The sequence below is a fragment of the Chenopodium quinoa genome, unplaced genomic scaffold (genome assembly GCF_001683475.1).
Source record: "Chenopodium quinoa cultivar QQ74 unplaced genomic scaffold, ASM168347v1, whole genome shotgun sequence".
Classification (NCBI taxonomy): domain Eukaryota; kingdom Viridiplantae; phylum Streptophyta; class Magnoliopsida; order Caryophyllales; family Amaranthaceae; genus Chenopodium; species Chenopodium quinoa.
Window position 1 is genome coordinate 2516852 of NW_018742879.1, and position 23042 is coordinate 2539893.

General features: G+C 32.8%; 4 protein-coding genes, 1 non-coding gene and 2 pseudogenes across 5 annotated transcripts; 4 read left to right on the forward strand and 3 right to left on the reverse strand.

Annotated features, from left to right (window-relative positions):
- Nucleotides 1–3346: 3346 nt before the first annotated feature.
- On the forward strand, nt 3347–5214 carry LOC110726460 (glutathione S-transferase U10-like). The gene is made up of 2 exons (XM_021905939.1): nt 3347–3775; nt 4445–5214. Exons 1-2 carry the CDS (start codon nt 3458–3460, stop codon nt 4820–4822), a joined length of 696 nt encoding a protein of 231 aa, XP_021761631.1. The 5' UTR covers nt 3347–3457; the 3' UTR covers nt 4823–5214.
- A 3751-nt stretch (nt 5215–8965) lies between these two features.
- LOC110726461 (glutathione S-transferase U9-like) lies at nt 8966–10499 on the forward strand. The gene is made up of 2 exons (XM_021905940.1): nt 8966–9459; nt 9896–10499. The coding sequence occupies exons 1-2, from the start codon at nt 9142–9144 to the stop codon at nt 10268–10270; spliced, it is 693 nt and encodes a 230-aa protein (XP_021761632.1). The 5' UTR covers nt 8966–9141; the 3' UTR covers nt 10271–10499.
- Nucleotides 10500–10921: 422 nt separating this feature from the next.
- Nucleotides 10922–13238, forward strand: LOC110726459 (glutathione S-transferase U9-like). The gene is made up of 2 exons (XM_021905937.1): nt 10922–12117; nt 12698–13238. The coding sequence occupies exons 1-2, from the start codon at nt 11800–11802 to the stop codon at nt 13076–13078; spliced, it is 699 nt and encodes a 232-aa protein (XP_021761629.1). The 5' UTR covers nt 10922–11799; the 3' UTR covers nt 13079–13238.
- A 1425-nt stretch (nt 13239–14663) lies between these two features.
- TRNAE-UUC lies at nt 14664–14735 on the forward strand. Its single transcript has one exon. It is a non-coding gene; the product is annotated as a tRNA-Glu (tRNA).
- A 348-nt stretch (nt 14736–15083) lies between these two features.
- Nucleotides 15084–16923, reverse strand: LOC110726462 (annotated as a pseudogene).
- Nucleotides 16924–17958: 1035 nt separating this feature from the next.
- Nucleotides 17959–19465, reverse strand: LOC110726237 (annotated as a pseudogene).
- Nucleotides 19466–21440: 1975 nt separating this feature from the next.
- Nucleotides 21441–22654, reverse strand: LOC110726238 (glutathione S-transferase U10-like). The gene is made up of 2 exons (XM_021905697.1): nt 22242–22654; nt 21441–21966 (listed from the first exon to the last, which is right to left on the reverse strand). The coding sequence occupies exons 1-2, from the start codon at nt 22557–22559 to the stop codon at nt 21592–21594; spliced, it is 693 nt and encodes a 230-aa protein (XP_021761389.1). The 5' UTR covers nt 22560–22654; the 3' UTR covers nt 21441–21591.
- Nucleotides 22655–23042: the final 388 nt, after the last annotated feature.

Genomic DNA, 23042 nt, shown 5'->3' on the forward strand with positions numbered 1-23042 from the left:
ATATAAATTTGTTATATCATAATTTTTTTGGGAGCAAAGGAACTAGTTCAAAAAGTACAACTTTCATTTATAATATATCCTAATCGATTTTTAAAAAATACTTCACAATCTAATATGATATTATTACTTTATGTAGAACTATCAATCGAGTCAGGTCATTGGTCATTTCGGGTAGAGTAACTTTAAGTCACGGGTCAAAAAATGTTCACAGTAGCCCAAAGTTTCGGTTTCGAGGTCAACCCAACGGGCTTAGAACAATTTTTTGATTTACTTTATTTTTGGCTAATTTTTAGAAATTTATAATATTTCAAACTTACTTTGCTATTTTTTTTATAATTTTTTAAATCAAGCATTTTCACCAATATTTTTATTAGCCATTATATGCCTACTGCATAATTTAAATCGTCACAAAATCACATCAATTCCTAACTAATTTTGCATCAATGATATATTTTAAAACTTGGTATATAGATAAAAAGTTTATCTTAAAATCCATTAAACAACCCGAGCATCGCACGGGACACCAAAATAGTATATATATAAAGGGGAGTTTTTTCCCGAGATTTTAGAGTGCCACGTAGGTTTTTTTATTTTTATAAAATTATTAGAGCGCCACGTGGGATTAATATTTTTAGAACGCTACAATAGAATTATGCCACGTAAGCTAAGTTTTTTTAAAAGCTACGTAGGATATAATAAAAAATAAAAAATTATCAAAGCGACACATGAAAATGTTATATTTTATCCAATGAAAAAAAGAATTGCAATTTATTTTAGATATAAATTTTATATTAATTATAAAAATAAAATCAGCGCATTTTCAGTGTTGCTGGCTATATCGTGTGGCCGGCTGAGACACACCAATACTCTTAACGGGTAACTCCTAATAGTCCTAGTAACCTTTGATCGATCGAGTAACCCTTGACCAATCGAGTAACCCCTGACCAAGTAATCCCGACCATACGATGTGGCCAGCCACATATGAAACTTTATGAAATAAAATATTATCTTTTTAGATAAGGAATTTTATCTAAATATGGGAAACAAAATTAATTATTTATTTTATAATAAAAAATTCAAGTAGTAAGCAAGCGAATAAAATTACAAAGTTTATCAGATAAATATATATTTAATAAAATATTTTATTTGATAAATACAAATAAATCGTGTATTATACGGACTTCATCTAATGTAATACAAACGCGAGTTTTAGTATTAATAGTGTAGTTTGAACTAATAAAATCTGTTAAGTAATTGCCCGATAACTATCCATGACTCTTCAAACTACACCCCCACTATCTACAATCTCGACAGTATCGCCACCTGCATGGCCCATTAGTAAATGAATCGAAATTGGCTGTTAACTTTAGAGATTGAGTATGATCAAATGTGATTAGTTTGTTTTCAACTTTTCATTGTGTTTGGCCAAGGAGCGAGAAGAAAGTACTAAATGTGGCTCCGTTGAGTCGTTGACACATACACAAAGCTACTTAAATTCTTAAGCGAAAAGAATTTTGTGTTCATTTTATTTTATTTTACAATGTTAATTATTTTTGTTAACGGACTAACTTAATCAAAAGCTTAACCTGATAGTTGAGGTCAAGGAATATATTTTATAATCTATCACGTCCCTTCACATGAGAGCCTTTTGGACTTGAAATGAAGATGCAGCATGAGCCCTCCGCATACCCTGCGCGAAATATTCCGATTTGAAATACTAAGAATTTTGTGGTTTTTTTTGGAGCTTGATACACACAGCTAAATTCTTAAAAATCAAACAAAGTTTCACATTAAAACTATAATTGAGATACTTTAATTTCAAGAAAAAAATTTCACTATCTTGAGGTATCATGCACAAGCGTGCAGTGTCACAATTAATACTAGTTTGGTGTTTAGAGAGCGACAAAGGGCAAAATTAATACTAGTAAAATAATAAGGTAAAAAGAGTCCCACATTGACCACGGAGCTAAATAAAAGACAATATTTTAATAACCGCGTACAATGTAAAGGGTACGACCACACTTGTGTAGGATAGTTCTATAAATCGTACCTCTGTATCCTTTCTCACTAAGGAGACAAAAAACCAAGTCTGGGTGATGATTTACGGCCGTTATGATCTGAGCGTGACTATCAGCTAATCATTGATCTCACCGATGACAAGCAATTGAAGATCGTTCCTTCTGCCCCCGTGGCCGATTGTGGAGTCATACGGTGTTCTGACAGACTTCCCTCTTTTTTATCTTCACTCCGACATCAATTCAAAACTCTGTTTTTACTTGTTAGTACTGTAGTATATTTTGTTTCTAAGTAATTAGTTATGATAATGAAACTTTAGCTAACAGTACCAAGTAGTTTTCATCAAGAGAGCTTTCTTTTGCTTTGTACTACTCTTTTGTTCTAAAATGAATAGTACGAATTAATATTAATAGTTTTGTTTGTAGACATTGAACTAATAGATTTGCTTAACTATTCCATCTGCCCTCTTTGGTTTGACCTATAATGGTTTAGATACTTTTAATTTCTTAATATTTGGTTGAGTTGACCTATAGTGGTGGACCTTTTATGGTTTTTTGCGTCCTTGTAATGCCTCGAGTTATGATTAGATTTTGGGATAAATTTCACTTAAATAAATGTTAAATTGTAAGATCAATGATATTAAAATAAAAACAAAGATCATAACTCATAATATCATAAGATATCAGCTTATCATTGATCTTATGATCAATGATGTTAAATTGTATTCTACAAGAGGCATAATTCTTTTTGAATATGTTTGATGTATGATATTATTGATTTATATGTAGGAAAATAAAAACAAAAGGGGTATTTTATAATTCTTTTTTTTTAATATGTTTTGATTATGATATTATTGATGATTTATATTGTTAAACGGGGCTAGGCTGTACTCGCCACGAATTTTATAAATCTAAGAAGGTTTCAATGTCCTAAGAGAATAAATTTTCTCTTTTTTTAAATGTGGGATACATATCTCAATACTCACTTTACCTTCACTTGATTAATATGGAACAATACTTCCACTCACACGTGAGTTTGCTCATTAACTCAACAAATATGCACTGAGGTGAGCCAATAATTGCCTTTTTTTTAAGGAAATATACCACGTTACCAGTATACCACTCCCTCGGTTTAAAAAGAATAATAGTCAACAAGTAATGTTAATAGTGTTAAGTAACAACTGATAGATTGATTGCTTTTTATGAATATTCAATTACACCCCCAACTACTGCTCTTGCAAATCTTTTTAAGTGGAGTGTTCTGATTGGAGTATTATACTATTATTGTTGTACAAAGTTGACTATATTTTAATTTCTAAGTCTTCGCTTGTTAATTAAAAGCTAAATCCAAGACTGAACATACATTATATAAAGTTTTAGTTCTTATTAGATGTTTTACATTGAGAAAGAGAGGAAGACCGGGCAAAAGAGACACGAAATCAATGGCGGAAAAGAGCTCAGTGAAGCTACATGGAATGTGGGCAAGTCCTTATGTTATGAGAGTCCAACTTGCCCTTAAATTTAAGGGAGTAAACTACGAGTACATAGAAGAAGATCTACAAAATAAGAGTGAGTTGCTGTTGCAATATAACCCTGTGCACAAGAAAGTGCCTGTTCTTGTGCACAATGGTCTACCCATTGCAGAGTCAACGATCATCCTCGAGTATATTGATGAGACTTGGACCGATCCCCCGCATCTCCTGCCTAAGGATCCTTACCTTAGGGCCAAACATCGATTTTGGGCCGCGTATTTACAACAGGTTAACTCATCGATCACTACTCTTTGATCTTTACCTCAACTTGTTTTCTTAGCTTGTATCAATGAAAACAATTTGTAACTCTCTAGTTTATAAAAAGATATCAAGGAACATATATCAAACTTATAAAATTATATGTTCAATTTCATTAACAATGTGTTTGGATTGAAGAAAATGAAGGAAAGGGAAGGGAAGGGAAATGGAGAGATGAGATATCTTTCATTTGGATAACAAATGAGGAAGGAAGAGAATTGGAGGGGAGAGAAATGGAGGGATTAAATTGTAGGAAAGTAATCCCTCTAAGAATGGAGAGATTTGGAAGGAAAACTCACCATTCTTCACTCCCCTCCCTTTCTCTCCTCTCCTCTTCTCCTCCCTCCCCTTCTTTTCCCTCCCCTTTATTTATCCAAACATACGGTAATAGTTAAGGTTTGGGTTGAATTTGTTGATGAATGAGAATTGGATCACTTGTAAGTCTAGGAGGTTCATTCAATCCTAAAACTAATTGTTGATAGGAGTAATTCACCAAGCAAATTGATTTTTCTCAATCGTTCCTATTCTTCAATATGTTGAGTCAATGCATATTCTGTTAATAAATTCATGTCATATCCTTAATTACGAGACAGCTGATATGATTTAGATAAAGGGAGTACTATGATATGGTATGTGCAGGTGGCAGAGGAACTGGGCAAAGTGCTGCAAAAAGAAGGCAAACCATCAGAAGACATGACGAACGAGTACCGGAACAAGATGGACATGGCTGAAGAATTAATCAAGGCTGAGTTATTCCCTAATGGCTGTCCATCTTTCGAGGATGCGAAACCCGGATACTTGGACATAGTGTTGTACTCCCTATTAGGAAGCTTTGATTATATTGCGGAAGAGCTCTTTGGGTTTAGTCCTTTCACTGAAGAAAGGTACCCATTTTTGGCATCTTGGATAAAGGCACTCAAAGAGCTTCCTGATGTTAAAGAAGTAACGCCTCCAAAGGCTAAGGTCATTGAGCTTCTTCACGCCAGGCGCCAGAGTAACCTCCAAACAAAGGCGTAATTGAACTATTGTGATTTAAGCTTAAGGAATTAAGTAAATGAGCAATGAGCTTGTACAATACGGAGTAAGTCATGTCCTTAATTTTAGTATTGTAATCGATAACTGAATGTTTGTAATAAAGTTTTTCTAGCTAGACTCTTGATTAATTAAAAAAGTTAAAAGTGTTGAAACATACTTCGTAGTAGGGTAGGAGACGCATGACTTAATAATGAAGTTTCAAGTAAGTTGGATGTCCAATTACTTAATTATATGTGAACTCAACTTACTCTAGATATTAAAAATATTGTAAGGTTCATTTTCTAAGGATGGAGAGACTTTTTATGTTTTAACTAGTCTTCTGTCCCGTGTAATGCACAAGTTGTTTATAGGTATACAATATAAATTTTATTCTCCTTAAAATATATATATATATATATATATATATAAATTTTATTTTATAATATGTTTTTATTGGAAAATAAATAGTTTATAAAGGAGAAGATCAAGGGGTGAAAATTGAATGTACTTGAAGAAGATACTTTGTATTAAGTTGGGGAAAAAATAAACTAAACAACATTCATACATGTATTAAATTAAGGCTAGGTTTTTTTTTTAATTTTATTTTTTAATTTTATTTTTAATATTAGAAAGGGGATTTAAAAAAAGGTTAAATGAGGTGACATGTGACATTGTTGAAAAAAACAAATTTATATGTGACATGATGATTTAATTTGTGTTTTTAAATACTAAGTATAGATAGATTCATAGCTAATTATAGAGGAAAATTTTAAAAGGAGGGACCATTCATGTTACCACGTTCACTTTTAGGAGGGGAGATTGAAAAATATTTCTTTTGTTTTTTTAGATGAAACACTTTTAAATTTATACTTTTACTATATACAATATTTTTTCTTCAAATTTTTTTTGCAAAGATAATTTACAGTCATTTGAGGTCTTATTAGATTCAACTTGACCTATGTTAAAACCAAACCTATTGTAAACCCACTTTTGAGTATCCATCCCACGTTGGAAAAAAAGAAGAAATAATTCCACTTTATAAGGTAGAGGATTACTTTTACTATCATCAATTGATTTTAGTATTGAATCTCCTTAACATTGTTTGTGGACCAAACTCAATATATGCTTTTTTTAAAGGTTCATGTTTAATGATTTTTATCGAATTTAGTTCATGTATAATGATTTTTGTCGAATTTAGTTTTTAAGTTTATTTTTTGAATGTGTACTAAACAATATGCACCGAGGTGAACCAATCTAATATTTTTATATATAAAGGGGAGTTTTTTCCCAAGATTTTAGAGAACCACATAGAATTTTAATTTTTTAAAAATTATTAGAGCGCCATGTAGGATTAGTATTTTTAGAGCGTTACGTGTAGGGTTATGCACATAGGATTATTATTTTAAAGAGCCACGTAAGATTAAAATTAAATGTTTAAATTTATTATGAATTGAAAATTTTATCTAAGAGAAAAGAAACAATTTATTTTATTTCGTATATAAAAAAAAATACTATTAAACTTAAAAAAATGAAATTTACATTTAATTGATATTGAAAAAAATTGGGTTTTATAAAAAAATAATGAAAATATGACAAGTGATTATTAAAAAATATTTTGTAAAAAATACTAATAAAAAAATGAAATCACGTTCAATTAAAAAAAATATCAATTTTCTCTAAAAAAAAAAGTATTAGTTTTTGATTAGATATAAAAAATAAGGAAAAAATCATTTAAATTAAAAATATATTCTTTTTCTTTTTCTAATAAAAAAATTTGTTCATCATTTATCAATTATTCATCTAAAACATTAAGATATACGTTAACAAAATTTATCATATCTAACAGTAAAATTTATCACCATTTTAAATCTAGTATTTTTTAAATCCTATATAAACTCATCTAATGTCTCACGCGATGAACGATGATCATAATTAAGAAGTCAGTTCAGTCATATCAAGGATGTTAATTTTGCAAGAGAGCGGGTTTTATTATGCAACTTATCAACTGACACGATCAACGATTGATTTACAAAAAATGATGAAAGCCTGCAAGATTATATTTTTACCGTGTTTACAATTTGAAAAAAGTTGGTTAAACAAATACATATAGTTTCACATATTTTATTTTCTTTCAATTTTTTTAAGAATTGGTTTGCATTGTTGTTTAAATAAACAATTTACAAGATATACCACGTTTAAATATGCGTTAACCTTAATTGTATAAGATTAAAAAAATAGTAATATTATGTATTAATATTTTGTTATTACAATTGAATATTAAATGTTAAATTTAACTACTAAGAAACCCGTGCATCGCATGGGCTTAAATCTAGTAATTGTCTATTTTTACTGGAAATATACAGTTTTAAAAAAATTGTAGTAATTAATATTAATAGTGTAATTTAATTAATACTCCGTAGATTGATTGCTTTCCAGTTTCCATGAATATTCATATGACACCACTAGACCTGTTCAATGGGTTAGGGGCCCATTTAAAGCCTTGACCCAACCCTTTTATAAAAGGGTTTTATCCATCCAATATTTAAATGGGGCATGCTTTTAAAGGGTTATTGAATAATGGGCTTTTAAAGGGTTGGGTCTAAGTTAAAAAGGGCTGAAATTGGGCAACTCTTATGAGGCTTGCAATATTGGCACGAGATCTTCTAACGATTCCGGTTAGTACGGTGGCTTCTGAGTCGGCTTTAGTGTAGGGGGGAAAACTATATCTCCTAATCGTTGCTCATTGAAACCCTCAACGGTTCAAGCCCTAGTTTGTGTTCAAGATTGACGCCGTGATGAATATAACATCTCTTCAAATTTTGATCGTGATTCTAGCTCGGATGATGATGAGGTCGTTGATGATGATGATGAGGTTGATGATAGTTTCCTATACTAGATAATTGTTTTGATTTTTCTACTCTTATTATTAGAATCTTGCTGTGTTTCTTGGTATAAATTTTATTGCTTTTGGTAATTATGTTTGCAATTCTGCTTAATGATTATAAAAGACTCTGATCCTATTGCCTTGATGTTAAGTGACTCAGAGTTTTGAAATATATCTTGGTCTGATATTGTCTTCTGATGTGCCATGTGATCAGGGGCTGAATTATCTCATAATTTAAACTTCAAAGATGGCTGACTTATCTCAAAATCAGGGGCTCTGAGCCTACATGCATTTTCTGCTGTTTAATTACATAATTTTCATCTTCTAAGTGTTACAAATTAATTCCTGCTATTTATAAAATTGGTAAACACATTTGTTCAGACTGAAGTTTCAGTATAATTACAGTGAATTTCTTATTTTGGTTAGTGTCAATTCTTATCAAAGCACGATTATGACTTCCACTGTTAGATTATTGGGGTTGTTTTTGTAGTTAATGTGCTGTAAAATGACTTCCACTGTTAGATTTGTCAGACATTTTTTCTTCCTGTTTTTTGGTGGAAAATTATGGTTTAAAATGTTGTTAAATTTTGAATAATTTAATTTGGCTTTGTTTCGTTCAGATATTGAATTGATGAAAGAAAGGTTTGCAAAGTTGTTGTTGGGTGAAGATATGTCAGGTGGTGGCAAATGTTTTTCATCAGCTTTAGATTTTGTTACATATGACTTCCACATGTTATTTCAATGACGAGTTGGAGCACTCACAACTTTACAAGACTTGGAAAGATATGTGGAGCAGCTAGCAGACTTGGAACAATTATAATATATGCAGAGCAGGTTCGAGTTTCATAAGTTTAAGTGTCTAATTTGTGTCAAGAACATTGCTTAGTTACTTGATTGTAACAAATTAGTGTCAAAAACATTGCTCAGTTCTCTACTTTTAACTTGTTGGCTAAAGCCCTTTATAATTCTCTTATATTGTGTTTACTACATGGTTGTTGTAGTTTGTTTATATATTTTGAATGGGCTGGGTTGGACCGGGCTGGGTTGGACCGGGCTTAATGACCTATGGACAAGCTCGGCCCATTTTGAATTAGGCTTGATTCGGTCCGGCTCGACCCATTTCATATATAGCCCGGCATATCCCGTTGAACAGGTCTAGACACCACCACTTGCTCTTGCAATTTTTTTTTTTAAGTGGAGTGTCCTGATTGGAGTATTATTGTTGTACAAAGTTGACCATAGTCAAGCTTTAGCTAATATTTCGACTTTTATCTAATGATGATGTTAACCTTTTGTTTTTTGGTTGTTAAAGTTAAGTCTTGTTAATTAAAGGCTAAATCCTAGATGAACATTATATAAAGATTCAGTCATAATTAGATGTTGTACATACCTTGAGAAAGAGAGGAAGATCACACCAGGCAAAAGTCACGCGAAATCGATGGCGGAAGAGAGCTCAGTAAAGCTACATGGAATGTGGGCAAGTCCTTTTGCTTTGAGAGCCAAGCTTGCCCTTAAAATTAAGGGAGTAGAGTATGAGTATATAGAGGAAGATTTACAAAACAAAAGTGAGTTGCTCTTACAGTATAACCCCGTGCATAAGAAAGTCCCTGTTCTTGTGCACAATGGTCTACCCGTTACGGAGTCAATGATCATCATCGAATATATTGATGAGGCTTGGGATGAACCTCCTTATCTCCTTCCTAAGGATCCTTACCTAAGGTCCAAACATCGATTTTGGGCCACGTATTTACAACAGGTTAGCACATCACTCTTTGATCTTTACTTAAACGTTGTTGTGTTATAGTATTAATAAAAACAATTTGTAACTCTCTAGTTTCATACACAATATCAACGAACATATATGCTATATATCAAACTTTAATTTATATGATCAATTTTACTTATAGTTAAGGTTTGGGCTAAATTTGTTGATACATGAAAATTAGATCACTTGCTTGTAAGTCTAGGAGGTTCGATTGATCGATCCTAGAACTAATTGCTGATAGGAGTAATTCACCAAGTTAATAAAGTGAATTTGACTCAATCTCTCCAATTCTTCAACGTGAGAGACCACATAATTTTTTTTTTCTTTTTTTTTTAGTTAATTCATGTCATATCCTTAATTACGAGAAGTTGTCACAAGGTGACAACATAAGGTAACTAAAAGTCACAGTACATGATGAAAATTGCAGGTAGCGGAGATATTGGGTAAAGCACTGATAACAGAAGGTAAACCATCAGATGAAATGACGAATGAGTACCGGAACAAGATGGACATGGCTGAAGAATTAATCAAGGCTGAATTATTCCCTAATGGCTGTCCATCTTTCGAGGATGCGAAACCCGGATACTTGGACATAGTGTTGTATTCCCTGTTAGGAAGCTCTGATGTTGCGGAAGAGTTCTTTGGATTTAGGCCTTTCAATGCAGAAAGGTACCCGTTCTTGGCATCTTGGATAAAGGCACTGAAAGAGGTTCCTGATGTTAAAGAGGTAACGCCTCCAAAGGTTAAGGTCATTGAGCTTCTTCATGCCATGCGACGGAGTTACCTCCAAACAAAGGCGTAATTGATTTAAAACTATTGTGAAGGAATTAATTAAGTACATGAGCTTGTAAAATAAATTACGTGTCCTTAATTTTAGTACTGTAATCAACAATTGAATGTTTGTAATAAAGTTTACTAGACTCTTGATTAACTAATGAAGTGGTGAGTACTGAATATTACATGTAGAGTACCTCACATGTAATGTTATTTGAGGTGCATTTTTTACTTTACTATATTTTTGTTGGACTTAACTTATTTGTATTTAGCATAAATCAATTTTACAAGAACTCAACTTATTTTTTAAGGTCCGAAGAACATGACCTAAGTAAGTAGCTAGTATGTATGAAAATAAAATTAAAGTGATAGAGTTGAACGTAGGCTAGAGTTCTATTCTACCCAATTTATTTTAGACAACATAATAAAATTAGACACATTATATTAGCGAGACAAAATAAATATAGTCCCTAGTCACAATCCACAAAGTATACGTCAATGATAGAGTTGAATGTGATATTTTATGGGATTATGGGTAATACCGTAATAGCCTAATAGGGATGAGAGATGTCAAGATGTCATTAATGAGCTCATGCATAATCTGGTTGAAAGTTCAAAATAAACAAGTTCAAAATTTGTAGAAATGTAGAGGTACTTTATTATAAGAAAAAAGTGAAAATATAGATGAATTAAGGAAAAATAATTATGTTAAATAAAAATAAAAATTACTACATTTTTTTTTTAAGTTTCCTATTTGGATGTGCGCGGAATTTTAGGTAAAAGAGTAAAATAATACGGAGTACGGAGTATATAAATGGGTATAGCTAGGAATAAAAAATTTGAAAAAGTAAGAGAAAAAAATATAAATGAGGACCACTGTACTAGGTATAATATAAGAGTGAGAAATATTATAAAATGATGTTGGAGTCAAAAAGAAGAGAAAGAAATATGTAGTAATATATATAATGTGAGTAGGGTTTCTAAGTTTGATAATAGTACACTTTAAAATAACGGTCATTTTTGAAAAGTGGAGCACTTTAAAAAAAAAAAAAGAAAAAGGCGGAGCGAGTACCTCTGTTTTGCTAAATGTTAATTAGTTACTATAGCTATGCAAACCAAGAAAAAGTAAAAATAAGAATCATATATGTGATTAGTGTTGTAAATGATAAAAAAATGAATAAAAAAAGTGTCATAAAAAGAATAAAATAAAAGTGAGTAGAACTTAAAAGATGAAAAAGAAAAGAGAGTAAGAGTTAGGAAAATGTAGGTATTATTGGAAACAGACTCAAATTTTTGACATTTGTAAAAGAACACCGGCAACTTGTATGGCTGATATGGATCACATTAAATATTTTTTTGTTTTTTTTTTTGAAAGAAAGATACATTGATTATAAGTGGATCACATTAAATAATATCGGACTCATCGGAGTATAATAATGCGCTACACAAAGTTGACTACGTTAATTATAAGCGGAAGTGAAGTTTACTACTGAGTATATATACTTCACTTTAAAGTGATAGAGAACAGCGCATACAATATTATTCGGCAAGATAGGCATGGGGGAAGAGAGCACAGTAAAATTACATGGAACGTGGGCAAGTCCTTGTGTTTTGAAAGCCAAACTTGCCCTTAATATTAAGGGCATAGAGTTTGAGTACATAGAGGAAGATTTACAAAACAAAAGTGAGTTGCTGTTGCAGTATAACCCTGTGCACAAGAGAGTGCCTGTTCTTGTGCACAATGGGCTACCCATTGCGGAATCAACAATCATCCTCGAGTATATTGATGAGACTTGGGTTCATCCCCCGCATTACCTCCCTAAGGATCCCTACCTTAGGGCTAAACATCGCTTTTGGGCCGCAATCATACACCAGGTTAGCCCCTTCCGCTACGATCTTTTGTTAGTTTTGCTTGTTTTTACTACTTAATGGTACGTTCATGAATAATATACTGCTCTTTCTGTTTCAGAATATATCCTTAAAATTAATTGGTTGATTATATGTTTGTTCGGCCAATATACAAGTAATTTAATATATACTTGAAATTAATTAATTGATTATATGTTTGCCAGGCCAATATACAAGTAATATATACTTGAATTAATTGTGATTGATTATATGTTTGCCAGGCCAATATACAAGTTCAACTACTTGCATAAGCATATGCAAAATTAAGTAGTCTAATAAAATGTTATGAAATTAGATGTGTAATGAATTGAGACTTATCCAACAATGCTCTGTATTAAGGAGGTAACATGTACGGAGTACTACACATAATTTAAGAATGTTAAAAAAACTCACATTCTAAAAAATTGTAACAGGCATATAATTGAAAAAACGCGACACTTGTTATTGATAGATTGACTGACTAATTAATTCTGGACAAAGAAAGTGTCAGCTAGATAACTGATGATTACCGTCGACAACCTAAGCACGGTTTCATTGATTTGGGCAGGCAACAGAGATATTGGGTAAAGGGTTAATAACAAAAGTACAGGGTAAACCAACAGAGGACACAATGAACGAGTACTGGAAGAAGTTGGATACTGCTGAAGAATTTATCAAGGCCGAGTTATATCCATATGGCTGTCCATCTTTCCAAGATGTGAAACCTGGATACTTGGATATAGTGTTGTATTCCCACTTAGGAACTCTTGACGTTGTCGAAGAGTTCCTTGACTATAAGCAGTTCACTCCTGAAAGGTACCCGCTTTTGGTGAGTTGGACCAAGGCATTGAGTGAAGTTCCTGAAATTAAGGACGCGACACCATCAAAACCTGAGCTCATTGAGCTTCTTCATGTTATGCGGCAGAAGAACCTCCCACCAAAGGCTTAGAGGTGATTACACTGTATTTTCCGACTGTTTAACATGGCTGTTGAAAGCAAGTCATTGGTAATCCTGTGTTTTCTTGTAATGCTCATTTGCAATATTGATTAAATGTATCCCCTTAAGTAATGTTGTAGTTTGTATGTTATCATTTCAATGATTGAGCCTACATACATAGAAATTTCTATAGTTTTATTTAGAGCGGTCAGTTTCTGACCCGAATCGTTAAACCCGACTATTTCAAACCAATTCGAAAAGGAATTAAACCATTAAAAACTCGTTTTTTGGAAACCGAAAACCGACCCGACCAATTTTTTCTAACCTGAAACTGAACTGAACCGAATTTGTGCGAACCGTTACTAACCCGACTCGTTATCAAGCCAAACCGTTACAACCCGAAACCGAAAACAACCCGAACCGATTACGTCTGAACCCGATAATAACCCGACCCATTTTAAACCGAAAACCGTTTAAACCCGACAAAAATCCGATAAACCTGAACTAGTCCAACCCGTAACTCGTTGTGACCGAACTGTTTCCAACCCGTAACCAATTGACACCGAACTGTTTATGACCCGTAACCCGTTGAGACCTAACCGTTTACGATCGGTAACCCGTTATGACTGAGTCGTTTACAACCCGTAACCCAATATGTTTATGATTTGATCCATTTCAACCCACTACTCGATAAACCTAACTTATTTATGACTTAACTTGATTATAACATGACTCGTCCCTACCCATTATCTGACTAACTTGACTCGATAATGATCCGACTCGATTTTAACCCAATATGATTTGGACTAAAACTGGGTAAACCCATTTTCAAACCGACCAAGTTCAATCCAAACTGATTATGACCTGAACTGATAATGACCGGACCCTCGATTTCACTCAATCTGTCTTTGAATCGAAACCCATTTTCAAAGCGAACCAGTTTAACCCAAACTGATTATGACCCAAATCGATTACAACCCGACATGATTAGAACCCAAACTGTTTTGAACCGAAACCCACTTTAAACCGACTAAACCCGTTTTCAAGCTGACCCGATTCAACCCAAACTGATTATGACCTGAACCAACTATAACCTGACCTGATTAGGACCCGACCCGAATAGAATCTGCAATAAAAAAAAAACCCCGAAGCGAACTGACCCGATGATTTTCAAAACCGAGCCAAACCGACCCGCTAATCATTTCAACCCGTTATAAACCGACCCGTTATAACCCAAAACTGATAAACCCAACCCAAATCCAAACTGTTTACCCGAATTAACACACCTAATACTATTCCCTCAAAATTAAAGGTTGAAAACGGATCATTTAGATTGGGCCTAATTGAGTCTGACATTCTTTTAGTTAAGATATTTGTCACTATGGTGCATCAAGTCAAGTGATATGAGTCTGATCAAATTTTGTATTATATGAATAACATATCACACGTCAAAAATTAAAACCTCTAGGTTTTTGAGTTCAAAGTTGAATTGGGCCTATGTACTTTGAAATTTGGAGTGTTAATATCCCAAAAATTCAATAAAGTTAGCCCATAATTAAATGAACTACTAATCTACTCCTAAAACCCAATTTAATAATCCGTTGTCGTCCAGCAGTTAGGATATCTGGCTTTCACCCAGGAGACCCGGGTTCAATTCCCGGCAACAGAATTACTTTTTCTCATACAATAAAAGATAATAAAAATCTAAGTAACATTTAGGCCCTGTAATAAGGTGAAGTGAACAGGGTCTCGCTAAGCTACTTGTTAGCCATCTAGCATTCTAGCTAGTTCATGGGTAGGTGAAGTAAACAAGGCCTCACTAGACTACTTGTTAGCCATCTAGCATTCTAGCTAGTCCATGGGTCCTTGGGAAGAAGCCTTGTAATACTGGCATGTGTAGGGGTTGGCCAGACCGGCCTTGTCAACATATTCGACTAACTCGAAAATGGTCAGAGATTCAGCAAGGTTTGGCCGCTTGGCTCTATGGCCTTAATTTTGAGGGCGTACTGCATGAACATTTATTAATTATAAGGATACATTTTATTCAAGGATATAGATGGATATTAATATTTATAACAACCAGTGACAACCTAATTAAGCTTTTAGTACTATGCCGGAAAATGTTTCTGATGCATAGCTTTAAGAAATTCAAGAAGCTTAGTCTTGGATGGTCTTACTTCTTTCACTTCAAAATTTTCATCAATCGCCTCGACCCATGAGAACAATAGGGGGTACCTTTGAGCAGTCATAAGCTCAGTGTTGAAGAATTCTTCCAATACTTTAGATGTTCCAAGTATGGAATATATCATTATATCTAAGTAGTCAGGTTTCACATCTTTGAAAGATGGTAAACCATTTTGGAACACCTCAATGATTCTTGTTCAACCACATCTAGCTTCTTTAGCAGCTCCTTTTTGACATCTTCATGTGCTTCACCTTCTGTCAACAATGTTTTCTGCATCGTCTGAAAGACCTGTGGCGCGCCAACATTGTATCACACGTACACGGTACACATTCTTAGAAATGTAAATTGAGATTTATATGTACAATGGACTCAATCCTAGGGTTCAGGGTATTAAATACTTTCTTTGTTCTAATAATATTGTAACAATTAGACTTTTGCACTATTCATTACTCTTGTTTGACCAGAAAATGTGATTCCTACGTTAAGTAAAATATGGTTATGTGGAATCTTGTTAGATTCGTCTCATAAAATACCTTTCACAATAGCAGCTTTTTATAATTTTTACTCTTATATAATTATAGAAATTTAACATATAAAATATGCTTTAGGATATGTAATTTCATCCTTGTTGCATTATTATTGGAACGCAGGAAGTATACTTTTAGTCATTGTGTTAGCCTCTAAGGAGGAATTTTAAGTTTATAACATCCTATATTATGACTACATCTTTGTAAAAGAAAACATTCTTTTCACTTGAATTTAAGTAAGTGATTTGATCTTATTAAACCTTATTTGATTGGATATTATGATTTAACGAAAAAATGACTATAATTTTACACTATTATAGAAGAAAATCTATCAATTAAACTAGATCTTATTAAATTTGCCACAATGTTAGTTTTCAAAATTCTAATTTTCACATGATTGTTTTGATAGATATGTAAGAGTGATGCACAATTTTTGAAGAAGGAGAAACTGAGAGAGATAATACACTACCAATAGGCCTAATAACGACAATATATTAATGATACACTAAAAGAAGCCCATCATATATATAAGACTTTTCATGACATGACAAGGGAAGAGATCGAAAGAGTTATGAACAAAATAGAGTTATATTGCTATATTAATTGCACGTCTGCACAAGGAAAATATTGTGATTATTCAATGAACAACGAAAGTACATTAGTAACGCCGTATGAAACAAAAAATAGCAAGATAGGGAGAAGTTTTCTTACCAATTGGAAGTAGGTGGCCCAAAAGCGATATTTGGCCCGTAAAAAAGGATCCTTAGGCAAGAGATGTGGGGGATCAGCCCAAGTCTCATCAATGTATTCAAGGATGATTATGGACTCCGCAATTGGTAGCCCATTATGCACAAGTACAGGCACTTTTTTATAGGCAGGATTGTATTGCAATAGTAGCTCACTTTTATTTCCTAAATCCTCTTCTTTGTATTCAAATTCTATGCCCTTAACTTCAAGGGCATATTTCACCCAAAGTGCATAAGGGCTTGCCCACATTCCGTGTAGCTGCACCGATCTCTCTTCCCCCATGGCCTCGCTGCCTGGACCAGAGACGAGGGCAGCGTTCGGATGAAGGGCGATGTACTCTTGGGTTGGGAAATGTAAGATTGGGTAAAACTTATAGGAAAGACTAGACTTATATAATGCTTTAGCCTTGTCAATGTCCTTACATTGCAAGACTTTGAATTACATATATATAAATAAAGTCAGTCTCTTAACACCTAGATTAATTACAATTTGGAATTAGTTAAGTTATTTTATTACACAAGAAACCTTCTCTAGAAATGTCTAATGAAGCTGATAATATAATGTCGTAGACTGGTAGAAAAAGTATGTTATGATCAAGAAACTGACATCAAATTTACTTCTTTTTCAAGATGATCAGATAAAAAAAATAGAGGTTTAAACTTATTTTTCTTTAAATTTTGCACAGAAATTAATTAGTTATCAACAAGGGAGTAGGATAAGACGATGTTAAATACACTTATTTAAGGTGAGTTTTTGACTTAAGAATAGCTTGTAAGACTTACCAAATGCAGATTGTGACAACCTTTTCACTATTTTAACAATGCAATTTGAGTATAATATATACGACGTGAATTGAAATCAAATTAATGTACTGTATATAAAGTAAATTGTAGAAGAAATGATACTTTAATTGACTGATAAACATATATATAGGGATTGTACATTTGTAAGTATTTTGACAATTTTACCTATATTAGGGTGATTAACATGTGCGATGCGCGCATTATAGTTAGCCTTATTTGGGGAGCTCTTTTAGTTTGGTCTTATGAATTATATCACAACTTTGTTGTTGGTAATATTAATGAGAAAAAATATGTATGTAATAAACAAATATTTTAGGGTATAAATGTTTGTATACTATTGCTAATAGTTAAAAAAAAAACAATTAACATTTATGAGGGCAAATAAGTAAATAAATATTTCAAGGGACATAATTGTCTAAACACTATTCATAAAAATAGAACAAGTATATTTAAAGGTAAATATGTAAATATACCTTTAAAGGACACAATTGTCTCAACACTATTCATAAACATTAAACATGTATAATTAAGGGTAAATATGTAAATAAACATTTTAAGAGGTATAATAATCACAACACTATTCATAAGAGCTTAGTCATACTTTTTTTTTTAAAAAAAAAGGTAGGGATGTTATTAACTACCATATGTAATAATTTAGAATGAGATAAACTCTTACCATACATACAATTGTTTTGATGTTTGGTTCAGGAATTCTAAGTATGAGGTATGAATTCAAGTGATCTAAATCCATGTCAATTACACATAGAGTATACATCATACAATAACTAAGTCAAATTTATTAAAAAGCACTTGAAGGTAGCAAAAACTATTGCACAATCACGAAGAATACAATACAGTACAGAAAATCAAGATCCGTAGCATACTAAAGCTCCATTTACACCTTTGGTGTTACAAAATTCTCTCTAAAATACTGATAAAACTCCAAAAGCTTAGCCTTTGATGGAGTGACTTCTAGGAATTCAGGAACTTGTTTCAATGCCTTAATCGACGAGATCAACAGCGGGTACCTCTCCGGTGTTAAAAACTTGACACCGAAGATTTCACTTGCAACTTCGTGGGTTCCGAAACGCGAATAGAACACTATATCTAAGTATCCAGGCTTCACATCATGCGAGTATGATGGAACAACACCATTTGGGAATATCTTTTTCATTCCTTCTTCGACCACATTCAATTTTTGTAGCAACTCATTCAGCGCTCTTTGTTGAGTTTCACCTTCTGTTATAAGCGCCGTGCGCATCACGTCGAATACCTACTCGTATCACATAGTTACTATATAAGTACTAATTATCAATTCGTTAATAAATATAGATAACTATTGTAAACGAGTTAGTTTTGTAAGTAGAAAGAACAATTTCAATAGCTTTGTATGTAAGTAAAAGAGCAATTTCAATCCTAATAATAATTTAATTTCTAATCATATTGTAACACTTGGGTGAAATAACCATATTATAAAGAGTTTAAGTGTATATCTACGAACATGAGTAATGGATACTCAAACTGACTTTGTGAGATCAATTGACCCCATTATAATTTAAAAATCACTAAACCAAATCCAACGAACAAAGGGTAAGTGCTTACCGGCTGAAAATAGGCAGCCCAAAAACGGAGTTTGGCCCTGTCGTAAGGATCCTTAGGGAGGAGATGCGGAGGATCAGTCCAAGTCTAATCAATATACTCGAGGATGATCGTTGATTCCGCAATGGGTAGACCATTGTGCACAAGAACAGGCATTTTCTTATGCACAGGGTTATTATTAAGATAGATTTAGGATTATTTGGATAATATTAGGATTTATCTTTTCCTAGTTTATCTAGGTTTTCCTAGAGTTTGATATAGGATAGGAACTCTAGTTGATTGTATTATAAATACTTTGATTATGTGCTAATGAAAGGTAAGCCAAAGTTTATTGGTAGTTCACATTTCTACAGTTATATTGTAAGAGCAACTCACTTTTGTTTTGTAGATCTTCCTCAATGTACTCGTACTTTACGCCCTTAAATTTAAGAGCAATTTTGACTCTCATAACAAAAGGACTTCCCACATTCCATGTAGCTTCACTGAGTTTTTTTCTGCCATGCTTATGTATCACCTTTGCCCGGTTTTTCCCTCTTTCTCAATGTGTAATGTCTTATTAATAATGACTACAATCTTCATATGATGACTAATATCCCATTTTTATTTATGTTATAACATTATTTACGTAATGCTCAGTCTTGGCTTTAGCCCTCATTTAAGTCATTTTACAAGACTTTAGACTCTTTAATAAAAATAAAATAAAATATTGGGCAATTTGTGACTTAAGCACATACGACATAATCATGTATCAAATAACACGAAGCCGTCTTGATTTGATTGATTTATGTCATAAAATTTGGGATATATAGTTTATTTGTCTCACTTTAGTTGTCACAGTTAACTATTCAATTTTTTTTTTTTTTTGAAATCTATTAACTACCCCCTCAATATATACTAGCATACATTTATTTCTTTTACTATTATTTATACTGAATTGACTTTTACAATGTTCATTTAACTTACTCTAACCGTATGTCCTATTAAATAATGAAACGTAATGCTTGTTTAATATTACTTCCTATCGAATTTGTCATATATAGTGAATATTTCAAATCATCACATTTCAATAATTTTTATTATTACCTATTCAAATATATCAGTGGTCAAAGTTATAATTGTAACGTAGTACATCATATAAGACAATATAACAATCTTCGAAAAAAAAGGGGAAGGTTTACATACTCTCCTATGTTTTTGTCATTACGAAGCAACCCTACATGTACTCCGTTAAACGGAAGAGCAAACTTGAGAATTTCAAACTTTGCATGTTTCACCATTTTTTTTTCACCGAAATTATATTACTCCGTATTAACTAGATTTGTTAATCTTTTCAGTTCTTTTCTTAAATAAGATTGACAAGCTAGATTTGTAATAATCTGGTCGTTGAAGTGTAATCTTTCCAAGCAATACAAGTGAATATCTCAAATTGATAAAAGAGGAGAGTGTCAAAAATTTTATAAGCATAAAGGGCAACTCCTATCCTTTTATTGTCATATGACTTTGGGATGTAAACCTTTTGGATTTGTAAAGTAAACTCTCTCAACTTGATGACAGCTTGACAAGTGCGGCTTAGACCCTTTTTTAGCAATATCCCTTAGATCTCATGAGATTAAAACCTTAAAATCGATTTTCAACCAAATGAATTATATTTTGAGGTTGTTGATATGTTTTAGTATAATCAATTTTAAACCAAATTAATTACATTATAAGGTTGTTGATCTCAATTAGTGGGCATAATTAGGGGTGAGCATAACAGGGTACCCTTTAAATTTCTTGGAACCGGAACCTGTTGTAACAGGTTCCTAAAACTGAGAACCGGAACCTGTTGAACAGGTTCCTAAAACTGAAAACCGGAACTGGAACCTGTTGAACAGGTTCCTAAAAATTGGGGACCGAAACCGGAACCTGCAGGTTTCGGTTCCGATTCAAGGTACCTTGTCTTTTTCTATTTCGTACTTTTTTGCAATTTTTCTTAAAAAAATTGTAGGGTCATAAATTTACAGTTTGCAAATATAACAAACCAAAAATAGTTGTTTACTAAATTTAATACATATAGTTATAACAATTATTTTTATTTATATTAAGTAAAAATTGGGCTTAAATTGATATATGATTTGGGCTTAAGTAACACTTTTATTAGGTTACAGGGTACCCTACAGGTTTCGGTTCCAAAAAATTGAGAACCTCAACCGCAACCTGTTGCAATAGGTTCTCTATTTTACTACCCGGAACCAGAACCTCTTCTGAAACCTCTTGTACAGGTTCCGGTTCTGAAACCTACAATTCCTTATAGGTTTCGGTTCCGATTCAGGATACCCTGAATTTTTGCTCATAGGCATAATGGCATTCCTACAACATTATATTATGAGGTAGTTAATCTCAATTAGTGGGCATAGTGGCATGCCTAAATTATTAGATCTAAATTAAAACACCTTGCCTAGTAATCCTTTCACTGTAAATCGCACGTTAAAAAGTTGAAACAATCATTAAGGTGTAGATATATATATCTAAAATTGGTTTTAATTTTAAATACAACTTATTATATTCCAATCAGAAAAGAACATACCTCATTGATAACAATAACAGTTTTACAATCAAAAGATTCAAGAAAATTACATTACAATCCGGAAAATCAAGATTTATACAAAACTAAAGTTCCATTTGTTACGCCTTTGGTGGTACAAACTTCTGTCGATAGTACTGATAAAACCCCATAATCTTAGCCTTTGGTGGTGTGACTTCTAGGACTTCAGGAACTTTTTTCAATGCCTCAATCCATGACACCAGTAGTGGATACCTCTCCGGTGTTAAAAACCTAACACCGAAGAATTCAGTAGCAACTTCATGGGTTCCGAAAAGCGAGTAGAACACTATATCTAAGTATCCAGGCTTAACATCTTGTGAGTATGATGGAACCCCATTTGGGAATATATCCTTCATTCCTTCCTCGGCCACATCCAATTTTTGTAGCAACTCATTTAGCGTGCTTTGTTGTGTTTCACCTTCCGTTATAAGGGACTTGCGCATCAGGTCGAAGACCTGCTCGTATTATACACATATAGTTATGTATTGATACTATACTAGTCATCAATTCGGTGATAATAATGATAACAATCTTATTCTAGTTTTTGTAGTTAAAATAATTTCAATCTTGGATTTTATGAGGCCAATAAACCCCACTTAAAATTAATTTTTTTTTTTTTTTTTTTTTTTTTTTTTTTTACAGACATTGAAATTTTTCTAAATTTCTTACAAAAATCATTTACTACGTATATTTTTACTCGTTATTGTTTTTCTAAATAAAGGATACTTACTGGTGGGAAATAGGCCGCCCAAAAGCGGAGTTTGGCCCTTTCGTAGGGATCCTTAGGGAGGAGATGTGGTGGATCGGTCCAAGTCTCATCAATGTATTCGAGGATGATCGTTGACTCCGCAACAGGTAGACCATTGTGCACAAGAACAGGCACTTTCTTATGCACAGGGTTATATTGCAACAACAATTTACTCTTATTTTTTAGATCTTCCTCTATGTACTCATACTCTATGCCTTTAAGTTTAAGGGCGAGGTTCGCCCTCATAGCAAAAGGACTCGCCCACATTCCATGTAGCTTCACTGAGCTCTTTTCTGCCATCGATTTCGCGTCACCTTTGCCTTTTCTTCCTCTCTTTCTCAATGTATAACATCTAATAACGACTACATCAATATATACTAGAATATAATGTTCAATCTTGGCTTTAGCATTTAATTAATGAGACTTAAGACTTTATTTTAAATAACATTCCTGTTAGAGCTATTAATTAATTTAGTTATTGTAATAGAGTTGGTGATCGGTGGTATAAGCTCACGACCTAATCAAATATCTAAAAGTAAGTGATTAATTGAGAGCCTCATTTTTAATTGGAATCAAATAACAAGTTGAGCCGATCTCCAATTGTGGCACTTTAGTTTTGGCGTTTTGCGTGCACAATTATGTCTTCCATTTTTCTTATTTACATTAAATCATATACATTAATATAACATACGTTTCTACTAAATTTACGAGTATCTAATAATAATGAGAAAAACATTTTGAAACGAATGGAGTATGTTTTAACAAACAAGTGAAAATGACCTA

Coding starts and splice junctions, on each gene's coding strand:
- LOC110726460 (XM_021905939.1), top strand. CDS start 3,458: ATGGCGGAAAAGAGCTCAGTGAAGCTACATGGAATGTGGGCAAGTCCT. Junction 3,776..4,444: donor GGGCCGCGTATTTACAACAG/GTTAACTCATCG, acceptor TGGTATGTGCAG/GTGGCAGAGGAACTGGGCAA.
- LOC110726461 (XM_021905940.1), top strand. CDS start 9,142: ATGGCGGAAGAGAGCTCAGTAAAGCTACATGGAATGTGGGCAAGTCCT. Junction 9,460..9,895: donor GGGCCACGTATTTACAACAG/GTTAGCACATCA, acceptor TGAAAATTGCAG/GTAGCGGAGATATTGGGTAA.
- LOC110726459 (XM_021905937.1), top strand. CDS start 11,800: ATGGGGGAAGAGAGCACAGTAAAATTACATGGAACGTGGGCAAGTCCT. Junction 12,118..12,697: donor GGGCCGCAATCATACACCAG/GTTAGCCCCTTC, acceptor TGATTTGGGCAG/GCAACAGAGATATTGGGTAA.
- LOC110726238 (XM_021905697.1), bottom strand. CDS start 22,559: ATGGCAGAAAAGAGCTCAGTGAAGCTACATGGAATGTGGGCGAGTCCT. Junction 21,967..22,241: donor GGGCGGCCTATTTCCCACCA/GTAAGTATCCTT, acceptor TAATACGAGCAG/GTCTTCGACCTGATGCGCAA.